Genomic DNA, 13,120 nt, shown 5'->3' with positions numbered 1-13,120 from the left:
ATAAGGAAACTAAGTAACAATGAAAGAAAACATCAACGACTCAAATTGAAAAATAACAATAACCGGAAACTAGAACGACTGAGAAGAAGGGGATGAGAAATTAGAAGAATATTGAGATGGGAAAATAAGAAGGTTCACACCACATATTGCATGGCTATTCCTTAGTGGTACTGACTATTTAACTAACTCTCATTTCCAGCAAATTCTCAAATCACGTGTTCAGCCCTTGTCCACTACGAAATCTGTTAGCCTTGTTGGAATCTTCCTCACGCGCGTGCTTCTACGCGTAGTGTCATTTTGGCGCTCCTTGCTATCATCCCTCGTGCCAACTTGGTAAGCATCCTTATGAGCATTTGACTCTACCTGGTTCACAACATAACATATACTAAAACTCTAAAATTACCTATAAAACATTTGGTATCATGGTATTTTTATGATTACAAGAGCATTTCATTAAGAATAAAATAAAAAATTCATAGTTAAAGAATTTCCAATATATTTGAAACAATTTATTATTTTTTTTTTAGAAAGCATAGTATAAAACTAAAAAGCAACATAGAAATTAGGTTCTTTTATTGAATCTTTTGTCCTTCGTCTTAAACAAGTTTCACGTTGCAACATTTGGAGTAGCCAGGCTTGTAATGAAAATGTGTGCTTTCCCTTTCATCTTCAGTTCACCCAATTATTTTGCTTCTACTTACGTCACTTCCACAACAATCGTTCTTCTAACGGACACAGCGTAATCCTAGGTGAGAATATCGAGGAAATGTGTGTGTGCACTCTCCAAAAAGAATCTGCCACTTGTCATACTATACCTCTGCTCTCGCCTTCACCAAAACGATTTTTGCTTTTGCTACCTTACTTCTTATTCTTAGCATCTACTCTATATATATGCCTTGCCCATCATTTGCATATTTTCATCTCATTTTTTTCTCTTAGTATTTAATCTTCTTCTTTAATTTCTTGTGGCTGGTAATATATATCAACTCCAAAAGGGTTGATTCTTTTGTTAAAAAAAGAAAATGGAAAGTAATTTGACACTCACGGGGTTTCTGAAACATACTGCTGCAAAATTCCCTACCCGTCGGGCTATATCTGTTTCGGGGAAATTCGATGTAACACATGCAAGGCTTCATGAACTTATCGAACATGCCGCTTCTCAACTTGTTGCTGCTGGTGTTAAGCCCCGTGATGTCGTCGCTCTTACCTTTCCCAATACCATTGAGGTATATATATTTAAGCTTATGAACTGTAAATATGTATATAATTTAATAAACACATATTGTCAACTGGTTATAAATTAAAGTGGTTATCTTTACGTTAAATTTGATCGATATAATCAGAAATGTGTCTCTAATTGTATTAACAATTAATATTTGGAATTTTCTTGCAGTTGGTGATTATGTTTTTGGCTGTAATTCGAGTTGGAGCCACGGCAGCGCCACTAAATTCAGCATACACGTCCGAAGAATTCGAGTTCTATTTATCAGATTCCGAGTCCAAACTGTTGTTAATTGCAAAGGAAGGTAATGAGGCAGCTCAAGCAGCAGCAACGAAGCTCAATGTCCCTCAAATTGCTGTGACTCTGCCCCATTCCGACTCTAATGTCTCTCTCATCCAGAGTAATCCGCTCTCAGATTCTGAATCGGTTTCTAAGATTGTTAATGAACCGTCCGATGTTGCACTTTTCCTCCATACCTCTGGCACCACGAGCAGACCAAAGGGTGTTCCCCTGACACAACACAATTTAGTATCATCAGTGAACAACATCAAATCGGTTTACAAACTCACTGAATCCGACTCTACAGTCATCGTTTTGCCACTCTTTCATGTCCATGGATTAATTGCAGGTAAATGTGACAAAATCAATCAGTTTTTTAGTAACAAGCTATGTTGCTCGGACTCTCGAAAGATGCCGTCGGGTGCGTGTCGGATCCTCCAAAAGTAGTGTATTTTTGGAGAATCCGACACGGGTGTGGCAACATTTTTGGAGTCCGAGCAACTTAGGTAACAAGTCCAATCTGTCAAAAGTTTAAACGAGTTGAGTCAATGACCGTACGTTGATTTTACCCAATGGGTTGAACTATTGTGTCAAAAGAGATCAAGATAGTGTAACTTGACCAGTCAAAATGCAACTCTAATCTAAGAAAAAAGATCAAATTTGGAGATTGAGCATTTTGAAGAACTTAACCTCGTAAAGACATTTGATTTCACCTCTTTTTACGAAAACTAAAACAAAATAGAATGAGAGGTTGATCATGCTGAAAATGTAGGATTATGGCACGTTAATTGGCGCATCTTAATCCAACTCATTTTGATCGAAGCAAACTTTGAATATGTTAGAATTATGACTTGTTTATTGATTGGACCTATTTTAACCTCCCCAAGTTTGACGCAATTAGCCTATTTGCCATATGTAATTGTAGGGTTACTGAGCTCACTTGGTGCTGGAGGATCTGTGACACTCCCTGCATCTGGGAGATTCTCTGCTTCATCTTTCTGGTCAGATATGAAAAATTACAACGCCACATGGTACACAGCTGTGCCTACTATTCACCAAATCCTATTGGATCGCCACTTGAGCAGTCCCGAATCTGCTTACCCGAAACTCCGATTCATTAGGAGTTGCAGTGCTGCTCTAGCACCATCTATACTATCTAGGCTAGAAGAAGCATTCGGTGCACCTGTTTTAGAGGCATATGCAATGACAGAGGCCACACATTTAATGTGTTCAAATCCATTACCTGAAAATGGTCCACACTTGCCAGGGTCAGTAGGAAAACCTGTGGGTCAAGAAATGGCAATATTGGATGAGAATGGTGTGGTACAAGGGCCTGATTCAAAGGGAGAGATTTGCATTAGGGGTCCAAATGTTACTAAAGGGTACAAGAATAATCCTGAGGCTAATAAATCTGCTTTCCAGTTTGGTTGGTTTCATACTGGAGATGTTGGATACTTGGACTCTGATGGATATTTGCATTTGGTTGGAAGGATCAAGGAATTGATCAACCGTGGAGGTATGTTATTTATACTTTGTAATAAATTCTTTTTCGTAATCAATGATTCAGTGTGATTTTGATCTTCTATTGAAGAGCTTAACTTGAATGCATGATGATTGTCTTGGTGTTTAATGACTAGTATTGGTCAAGGCTGAAAATGCTTTCTTGGATTTGTTTCTTTTTTACTACTAAAAAAAAAAGCACTATATTCTTTACGTGAGTTAAAATAATCATTTTTGGCCATGAATTTTCCAAATATATTTTAAAAAATATTATCCATAAAACAAAGTGTTAGAATGAACTAGATTCAAATAGAGCGGAATAGATGATTGTAGAAAGTTGATTAATTGATCGATTTAATTGTAGAAAGTACATAGAGAAATTAAATGCATCGACGTTCTTTCTTGAACTTGTCATTGTTTTTGGGAGGATATTCTAGTACATTTGTATGGAAATATTAGTAGTAGTATTTTATTGACTATTTTTAGTTCCAAGTTTATGATTAAGTCGGCATTAAACTTGCTTGCACCTCCCTTTTACTATTAGGCAGGATGTAACAGCTTACTAGAACGTTTCTCCATTGTAATTTTCGTATTTTGTCCAATTTTTGGCTCATGATATTGACCTCTAATCTTTCAACCATTCGATAATGTCCTTTTCCAAAAGCCAGACATACGTTTTTCCATTAGCCTGTCTTGTAACACTATTTACTCTAAGTATATCTTAAGGGATCTCAGCAGAACAATATAAAAAAAGAATTTAGGAAAATGCTTAAAGAATTAAACTCAAAAAATATCTTACAGCTAATCTAATGGAACAGTTGGTTTCTGGAAGAAGAGTTAGTCGTAAGCTTATGAATCTTGGGACTGGTATAAATTTGACAAGTCCAATGTATTAAAATCGCTGGACCACCTCATGAGCTGTTTTCTGGTGTGTAATTTTCCATTTTACAATTTCAGGGGAAAAAATATCACCTATAGAAGTGGATGCGGTCCTTGTTTCTCATCCTGATATTTCTCAGGCTGTTGCTTTCGGGGTTCCTGATGACAAATATGGTGAAGAGGTAAGAAACTGACCCCAATTCTGTCTCATTGCATAAATGAAGGGACTTCGTTTGTTTGTTTCAATCTATATATGCATTTCACGAACGAGCGATGTGGACTTTTTATTTTCTGTTAGACGTCTATTTCTCTTGTGGGGTTGATATTTACTAGTGTCTCATTTAGTTGAATTCATTTTCACAGATAAACTGCGCAGTTATTCCACGAGAAGGGTCAAAGATAGATGAAGCAGACGTCGCGGGATTCTGCAAGAAAAATCTGGCAGCCTTTAAGGTCCCAAAAAAGGTGTTTATGACCGATTCTCTTCCAAAAACTGCAACTGGTAAAATTCAACGAAGACTTGTCGCGGACAGATCTCAACTGCAAAAGTGCCCAAGTTTGGAGCTTAAAAATATACTTGGGTCTCTACAATTGCTTAAGCAGATTAACGGTATTAGTAATAACTCAAATACTCATTCTTTTTGCTGGTAGCGACTTGATACGAGAAACCAAGAATTAGACCTAAAAAACACCCAGAATCACAATTAGACATTAGTGCCTCTGGAATTTAGTTGTGGCACAACTAAGTTTGTCTACCTACTAAAAAGATTGTCTTTTTCTTTTCAGGTTACTAAAAAGACTAGTATTTTGGGGGCGTTATGTTTCAATAGTAGGTTATTATTTTTGGTAAAATTATTAAAAGTTCTTTTCTCTGTAGAAGTGGCTATTAAACACAGATATTTTTACAATGAATTGGTTCTGGTCTTTTTACTCGATTGTGCAATTTCACTCCATTTTTCCCTTTATATTCTATTCTTTGGTATGCCGTCCAACGACACAACCTATCGAGATTCGAGACTCCAGTTTCTAAGAATAATTGGTTTTGTTGTCTTGTCAGTAATTCTTTGCTGCCTCCTTAAGCAGCAATACCATGATATTTGAGTACAAAGTTTCATTGGCAGACTCGAATGGAGATGACTAGCCACCACAGAAATGTATATGGGTTACACTAACACAGCTTTATACAATTAAGCTTTTCTAAGCAAGTGTAGGTACAGTAGGCAGTAACAACCTTCTAGCTAATATAACCAGCTTTTCCAAGCAAGTATACCCAACAATTAGTGGAGCAACAATAAAATGCTGGGCTTGTCAAATACACATCCCAACAGAACTCAACTTGCATTTTAGCACTTATAATTTGATTAACAAGATAATGGACACTAATCAGTCAAAATTAAAGCACAAAACATATATTGCTTGAGAAATAAGCCATCTTCCATAAGATATTTCAAATCAAGTACCTAAACATGTTTTCCATAAGATTTCACTATACTAATAGGTATATAAAGCAGTACCGACTACAATGCAAAGGAATCAGTAATTGTGCCACCACAGTGGCCAAACAGCATAGCACTCCAATATCCCAAACAAAAATAGAAAACTCGGCAGCCATTACTACATAACTGCACAGAATATACTTCACAGCTCGAGTTCCTTAAGCTTCTTGATGTTCTTCCTCCTCATCTTCATAATCATAACCTTCCTCCTCAGTTGTTGCGTCTTGATATTGCTGGTACTCAGAAACTAAATCATTCATGTTGCTTTCAGCCTCAGTAAACTCCATTTCATCCATCCCTTCTCCGGTGTACCAATGCAAGAAAGCCTTTCTGCGGAACATAGCTGTGAACTGCTCACTAACCCTGCGGAACATCTCCTGAATTGAGGTGGAATTACCAATGAAAGTTGAGGCCATCTTCAGACCAGTTGGAGGAATGTCACATACTGTTGACTTTACGTTGTTAGGGATCCACTCCACAAAATAGGAAGAGTTCTTGTTCTGCACATTAATCATCTGTTCATCAACTTCCTTGGTGCTCATTTTTCCACGGAACATAGCTGAAGCAGTCAAATATCGACCATGACGAGGATCAGCAGCGCACATCATATTTTTTGCATCCCACATCTGCTGTGTTAGCTCTGGAACAGTCAAGGCTCGATATTGCTGCGACCCACGAGATGTGAGTGGAGCAAATCCAACCATGAAGAAATGCAACCGGGGGAATGGGATGAGGTTAACAGCAAGCTTGCGGAGATCAGAGTTGAGTTGACCAGGGAAGCGGAGACAGCAAGTTACACCACTCATGGTGGCAGAAATCAAATGGTTTAGGTCTCCAACTGAGGCAAACATCATCCATCAGTAAATAAATGAACAAAATCCACTGTATGAAGTATATTAATAACAATGGTACATGCAGTAGAATTCATGCACCAAATTAGAGGGGGCGAGTACAATTTTAAAATGAAAGAAAGGGAAAAGATGGCAAGCACTAATATGTAGTGATCATAAAACCAGAATCGTACACAATCAAAAAACTTTTGCACATAATATTGACTGAAAAGGATAGTAAAGAATCTAAATGCAATTAGATAACCAACTGAAAATGATACTTCAAATCAACTTTCCGCTAAAATGAGAAATTTAGAAACATAAAACATGCACAGCACATACATAAATGAATGGCACCCTATCCTTCCCAGCTCATCTCAAATTTAATGGAGTATTCTAAGTCAAAATAGATGATACCCAAGGTGCATGAAATTTATGAAAATATAGCACACAAGTTTCAGATTGCATTAGAAAAAGAACAGCTAACTTTAAAAGGGTTAACTTACAGCTCGGTGTAGTAAGTTTGAGAGTGCGGAAGCAAATGTCATAAAGAGCTTCATTATCCAACACCATACACTCATCAGCATTCTCAACAAGCTGGTGAACAGAGAGAGTAGCATTATAGGGCTCAACAACTGTGTCTGAAACCTTGGGGGAAGGGAAAACAGAGAAGGTAAGCATCATTCTATCTGGGTACTCCTCCCTGATCTTTGAAATAAGGAGAGTTCCCATTCCTGACCCAGTTCCACCTCCCAAAGAGTGACAAACCTGGAAACCTGAAATCAAACACAAAGTTCTTATTCATTTGTTTAACATATCAGATTACTTATTAGTGGACAAGGTATTTTACTTCGAGCACAAAATGCATTCACAAGATGTAAGCTAAAGGTAGCCAGCCCAATCTTTTATTCATTTTAAAGGTCTAAAAACCCCAATCTATTTTAGATCAAAGACTCATGCAAGCAGGGTCTGAATCTACAAAATCCAAAGCGCATTCCCATTACATAGTCATAGACCTTCTTCATTTGACTTAGTTCTGGACCAAAAATAAGGCATTTACCAAGCAAAGAGATTTCAAGCCATTGCAGCAACCATCACATAGCCATTAAGAGAATAGTTGAGTTGCTCAAAACAAGCTAAATAATATAAATAACAAAATAAGAACAGATACGTCCTGAATTACAGTGTTAAGTAACATATCACTCAATTATTCTCCATAACTAGCGACTTAGCCAAAATAGACACAAATTTTCTTACCACGATGAAAGACGTTTTTCAGTAAAAATTGAAATACAAACACATTGAAACTTCATATGCGCTAATATATAAGAAACCTAAGTTAGATCAAAGCACTCATTCAAACAGGTACCGCATCTTTTATAATCAAAATACACTCCAAAGGATGCACAATAAACAATCTATTTTAAATTGCGAAAAATAAATAATCATAACAAAAAACATCAGAATGACAGTGGTAAGTAACATATCACTTGATTATTTGTCATAATAACCAGCGGTTTCTCCAAATAAATACTACACATTCCTAATCAATCAATTAAAGAGATTAAATTAGTAAAATCGGAATTAAAACGCTTAATAGACAACTAAATAGTGAAATAGAGGAGAAATATGAATTACCTTGTAAACAGTCACAGTTTTCAGCCTCCTTCCTCACAACATCGAGAACCGAATCAATAAGCTCGGCTCCCTCAGTGTAGTGACCCTTGGCCCAGTTATTACCAGCACCAGACTGTCCAAAAACAAAGTTATCGGGCCGGAAAATCTGACCATAAGGCCCAGATCTGACACTATCCATAGTTCCAGGCTCCAAATCCATGAGGACGGCGCGTGGAACAAACCTTCCACAACTCGCTTCGTTATAGTAAACGTTCAACCGCTCGAGTTGAAGATCATTGTCTCCTGCATACCGTCCGGTGGAATCAATGCCGTGTTCGGCACAGATAACTTCCCAAAACTTGGCTCCGATTTGGTTCCCGCATTGGCCTCCTTGAATGTGCAAAATCTCACGCATTTTTGCTGATGAAATTTGAAGTGATTTGGATTTTTCTGTGTGTTTTTGTAGGAGAGAGGACAGTGAGGGTTTTAGTGGTGTAGTGGGAAATGCAGCAGAGAAGAGGGAAAGTTTATATATGGGAGAGTCGCGAGTAAACGGGAGCTTTTTCGCCGTTAACTGTAACGGTGGGGGAAACGTTTCGTTTTTGTGGGAAACTTTGAATTTTGAAATGTATCGAAAATTTTGCTGTGCGTTGGGATATCGTAATAATTACCGTACGTGTATAGTTGGTTCTACTACATAGCAGTAATTTGAAAATGAAAGGAGGAGACATTTTGCTATTTTTGGAACTATACAGTTTTTATTTACCATGATTCTTTCATAAATGTTTTGATTTTTGTAATTCTACATAAATTGTAGAGTAGTAATTCTTATTATTTTTGTCTATTTTCTAAATATTAGTATAATTTTATTTTTGTTTAAAAATTTAAAAACTGATATGTAGATTGAGATGTAAATTAGAAAATATTGTAATTCTAAATCTCATATAAACAATTGAGTACTCTACAACATAGTAACTAACTGTATAGTGTATATTATTTGGATACATCATAGAAGGCAAACTCTTAATTGTCCACCATCCAGGTATTAAAAAAAAAACAAATGATCTTCTCACCGAATGGGTCTAACATGTGTTTTGCATACGAATTACTTTTACTTAATCATACTTATACTAGAGTATGTATTTTCACTCTAATTTCTGACTCTTATAATTAAATTACTTTATATTTATAAAGTGTGGACAAATACTTTTCCAAAATCGGATATTTCAGAATTGCCATATTCTAATCAATGTTGAGTGAGTGTGGCCCTCTAACGGCGTTTAGCAACTGATATACATATATACGAAACGTGATTTTCACTCTTAACAACTGGAAAATGAAAAGGACATGTCAGGATAATCCATGTTGCTTGTCGCTTGTTGCGCTGCCACTGTCATCAGTATAGAGAAATAGAAAGATGCCAAGGATTAATCAAGTGACAAGTAGACCCATTAATCATTGAGCATTTGCCATGAAGCAACGATTCTCTATCCATTGCTAACTTCTTATTCAAGCAAAATGGCTGACTTCTCTCGTTTACATATACACAACAACACTTTACACTTTTTAAATTAATTGTCGTACAGTCGCGACCCAATTTCACTTATAATTCGTGATGGCGCCCAACATCGTAGATCGATAAGTCATCTAGTGATTTAAATATGTATTCATTTCTTTGAAAATTATCCGAGTAATAAAACTCTTCGTACTTGCAAAAATTAAGAAAATATGAAAGATCTGATAAATTAAAATCCAAGAAAAATAACTAAATTCAAAATTATACTAATGTGTATGCCAAGACCTAGTGTCACAAGTGTATGAGCATCTAGTAGATTATACAAAAATTCTAAATATTGTCTGAAATAAAATAGACAGAATACAAATACAAGAAGAGGCACTAGTTGCTGCAGAACGGCTCAGAAAGGCAACTCACCACTAAGCCTCGGAACAGCATGGGTACACGCCGGTAGGTCCACCTATAGCACCTGTCTCAGGTCCTGCACAAAAAGTGCAGCAAATGTAGCATGAGTACGTAAACAACGTGTACCCAGTAAGTATCAAGTCTAATCTCGAAGAAGTAGTGACGAGAGGTCGACTTTGACACTCACTACGGGTCAATAATATTAAAAATAGAAATATTTAATTAAACATGATTTATATAAACAACAATAATTTCCTTAACAAGCAGAATTAATTATTCTCAAATTTCAATAATTTTTAATTTATCAATTTGCTTCACAAGCTGTAATAAAATATCAAGGTATCGTGTAATTATTATTATTGGGCACGATTCCTGCCGAGGTCGTTCGGCCTGATCCAGAGTGTCATGTACACTACTGAGGGACGTGCGTAACGATCCATAGATCCATCTATACTGCCGAGGCGTTCGGCCCGCTCCATAAAAAAGGAGGACATTTTCTTATGAACCTCCAGAATGATAAGTTATAGTAAGGCTAACACATAAGGATGTACAATTTCTATTAACAATTAAATAATTTGTACAAAATTCAAGTATGTAAAATTTTGGTGTTTTACTATTTCCTCCAACGATTCACAAAATAATTTTAGTATTTTAATTAAATAAAGAATACGATTATCACAAGTAATTCATGATTTGAGTCCTAAACTACCCAAACATGGCATAATTAGTAGCTACGCACGGACTCTCGTCATCCCATGCGTACGTAGCCCCACAATTAGCAATAATTATTAATACAAGAGACTTACCTTGTCTCAAAGCCCACTTCCCGATCACAATATCGCGTAAAAATCTCAATTTGATGTCGAAAAATTCGAAACTATCCAAAAGTTATACAAAATAATTAATACACGCTCAATAATTCGAAATTAGACTATTATATAAATTACCCGACCTAAAATGGTAAATTTTTTAACTTTCACCCCGGGCCCACATTCCCGAATTCCGAAAATATTCTGAGAAAATCGTTACCCATAATCTCAAAAACTCAAATATACAATTTTCATCCCATTCCATAACCATTTTCGTGGTTAAAATCCCATTTTTATACAAATCTAGATTTTTTCTCTAAACCCTTGATTTCCACAATTTACAAGTTATAATCTACCCATAATCTATGTATACAACTCAAAGTGTGTAGAGCTAACTTACCTTCAAGTTGCTAGTTGAAATCCCCTCTCAAAAAGCTCCAAAATCGTCCAAGAATGGAGAAAATGGGCTCAAAAATGGCTAAGCCCCGATTTTAATACATTATGCCAAACAACATTTTCGCACATGCGGAGGGCTAGCCGCACATGCGGACAAAGCCTCGCAGGTGCAAGATTTTTTCCTCTTGGCCTGGCTCTGCACCTGCGGACAAAGGATCGCTTCTCCGCAACCGCATCTGCGCCCCAAGACCTCACACCTGCGAAATGTTCCGCTTCTGCGCCAAGCTTCGCACCTGCGCGCTCGCAGGTACGCCAAAAATCTCGCTTCTACGATCCCTGGGCGTGCCTGGCTTGTCCGTTTCTGCGGCTCGTGGCTCGCTTCTGCGAGCTCGCACCTGCGGCTGGCCAAGCGCATGTGCGGTTGCAGCAGAAGCTAGAAGCTTCAACTGCTGCTCCAAAGTCCAAAATTGATCCGAGTCTCGTCCGGTTAACACCCGAGGCCCCCGGGGCACCGTCCGAACAGACCAACAAGTTTGAAATTATAAAACGGACTCGTTCGAACCTTCGGAACATGTAAAACAATATCAAAACTAAGAATCATATCCCAAACCAAATTGATTCAACTTAGAAATTTCAAATTCTCCTAACATACTCCGAACGCGCCAAAACATACTTAAACTACTCGGAATGACACCAAATTTTACGTGCAAGTCTTAAATCACCATACGGAGCTATTACCAGGCTCGGAATTCTAAACGGACCTCAATTTCTCCAAAACCTACTCCAAACCAAAATTTAAGAACCTTAAACCTTTAAATAGTTGATTTATTTTCACTGTTAAGCGCTGAAACGCTCCCAGGTTGTCCGAAACCCGATTCGAACATACGCCCAAGTCCAAAATCATCATACAAACCTATTGGAACCGTCAAATCCTGATTCCGGGATCGTTTTCTCAAAATTTTGACCGAAGTCAAACTTGGACTTTTAAAGCCAAACTAAGAAACCAAATGTTTCGATTTCAACCCGAACACTTTCAAATCCCGAACCAACTATCCCCGCAAGTCATAAATTAGTAAAAGCACATACAGGGAGTTTTATTTAGGGGAATGGGGTTCTAAAAGTCAAAATGACCGGTGGGATCGTTACATTCTCCATCTCTTAAACAAACGTTCGTCCTCGAACAGGTTTAGAATTATACCTAGATTGCTGAATAAGTGTGGATATATGCTCCTCATGTCCTCCTCGGCCTCCCAAGTCGCTTCCTCGACTGGTTGGCCCCTCCACTGAACTTTTACCATAGTAACCTTCTTGGACCTCAACTGGCGAACCTGCATATCAACAATGGCAACTGGCTCCTCTTCATAACCCAAGCTCTTATCTAGCTGAACTGTGCTTAAGTCTAACACATGTGATAAGTCGGCATAATACTTTAGAAGCATAGATACATGGAAAATCGGATGAACTCCGGATAGACTGAGAGGTAAGGTGTAACGACCCGGCCGGTCATTTTGAGAGTAATATCTCTGATCCCCTATTTAACTTCTTTCCCCATATCTATTTTTGGTATTGTGACTTGCCGGGATGATTGGTTTTGAGTTTCGGAGTGTTTTGGGACACTTAGTCCCTAAATGAGTGCGTAAGCCTTAGGATTTGGACCGTAGTCGGAACTGTGTGAAGATGACTCCACAATGGAATTCCGTCGGTTCCGTTAGCTCCGTTAGGTGATTTTGGGTTTAGGGGCGTATCCAGATTGTGTTTTGGAGGTCCGCAGCTCATTTAGGCTTGAAATGGCGAAAGTCGAATTTTTGGAGTTTTGGGCCGGTAGTGGAAATTTTGATATCGAGGTCGGAATCTGATTCCGGAAGTTGGAATAGGTCCGTAATATCGAATATGACTTGCGTGAAAAATTTGGGGTCAATCATACGTGGTTTGATAGGTTTCGGCATCGGTTGTAGAATTTTAAAGTTTCAAGTTCTTTTAAGTTTGAATTGGAAGGTGATTCGTGATTTTAGAATTTTTTTGATGTGATTTGAGAGCTCGCCTAAGTTTGTATGGTATTTTAGGACTTTTTGGTATGTTTGGTTGAGGTTCCGGGGGGCCTCGGGTGAGTTTCGGATATTAACGGATCACTTTTAGACTTTGGAAGATAGCATATTTCTGGCGTTCTGTTG

The 13,120-nt window shown here is 37.7% G+C and overlaps 2 protein-coding genes across 3 annotated transcripts; one reads left to right on the top strand and one right to left on the bottom strand.

Annotated features, from left to right (window-relative positions):
* The first annotated feature begins 757 nt into the window (after positions 1–757).
* LOC107793029 (oxalate--CoA ligase) lies at positions 758–4,815 on the top strand. Of its 2 annotated transcripts, XM_016615300.2 has the most exons (6): positions 758–1,226; positions 1,394–1,850; positions 2,427–3,017; positions 3,959–4,062; positions 4,244–4,490; positions 4,667–4,815. In XM_016615300.2, the coding sequence occupies exons 1-6, from the start codon at positions 1,023–1,025 to the stop codon at positions 4,672–4,674; spliced, it is 1,611 nt and encodes a 536-aa protein (XP_016470786.1). In that variant the 5' UTR covers positions 758–1,022; the 3' UTR covers positions 4,675–4,815. The 2 variants fall into 2 exon arrangements, with proteins under 2 accessions (XP_016470786.1, XP_075084189.1); XM_075228088.1 differs by having other exon boundaries at positions 4,244–4,754.
* A 477-nt stretch (positions 4,816–5,292) lies between these two features.
* On the bottom strand, positions 5,293–8,330 carry LOC107823471 (tubulin beta-1 chain-like). Its single transcript, XM_016650112.2, has 3 exons — positions 7,845–8,330; positions 6,713–6,982; positions 5,293–6,214 (listed from the first exon to the last, which is right to left on the bottom strand). Exons 1-3 carry the CDS (start codon positions 8,236–8,238, stop codon positions 5,535–5,537), a joined length of 1,344 nt encoding a protein of 447 aa, XP_016505598.2. The 5' UTR covers positions 8,239–8,330; the 3' UTR covers positions 5,293–5,534.
* Between the last annotated feature and the right edge of the window lie 4,790 nt (positions 8,331–13,120).

The sequence above is a fragment of the Nicotiana tabacum genome, chromosome 13 (genome assembly GCF_000715075.1).
Source record: "Nicotiana tabacum cultivar K326 chromosome 13, ASM71507v2, whole genome shotgun sequence".
Taxonomy (NCBI): Eukaryota; Viridiplantae; Streptophyta; class Magnoliopsida; order Solanales; family Solanaceae; genus Nicotiana; species Nicotiana tabacum.
Note: the sequence above shows the minus strand (reverse complement) of the source record. Positions and strands in the feature narration are given on the sequence as shown.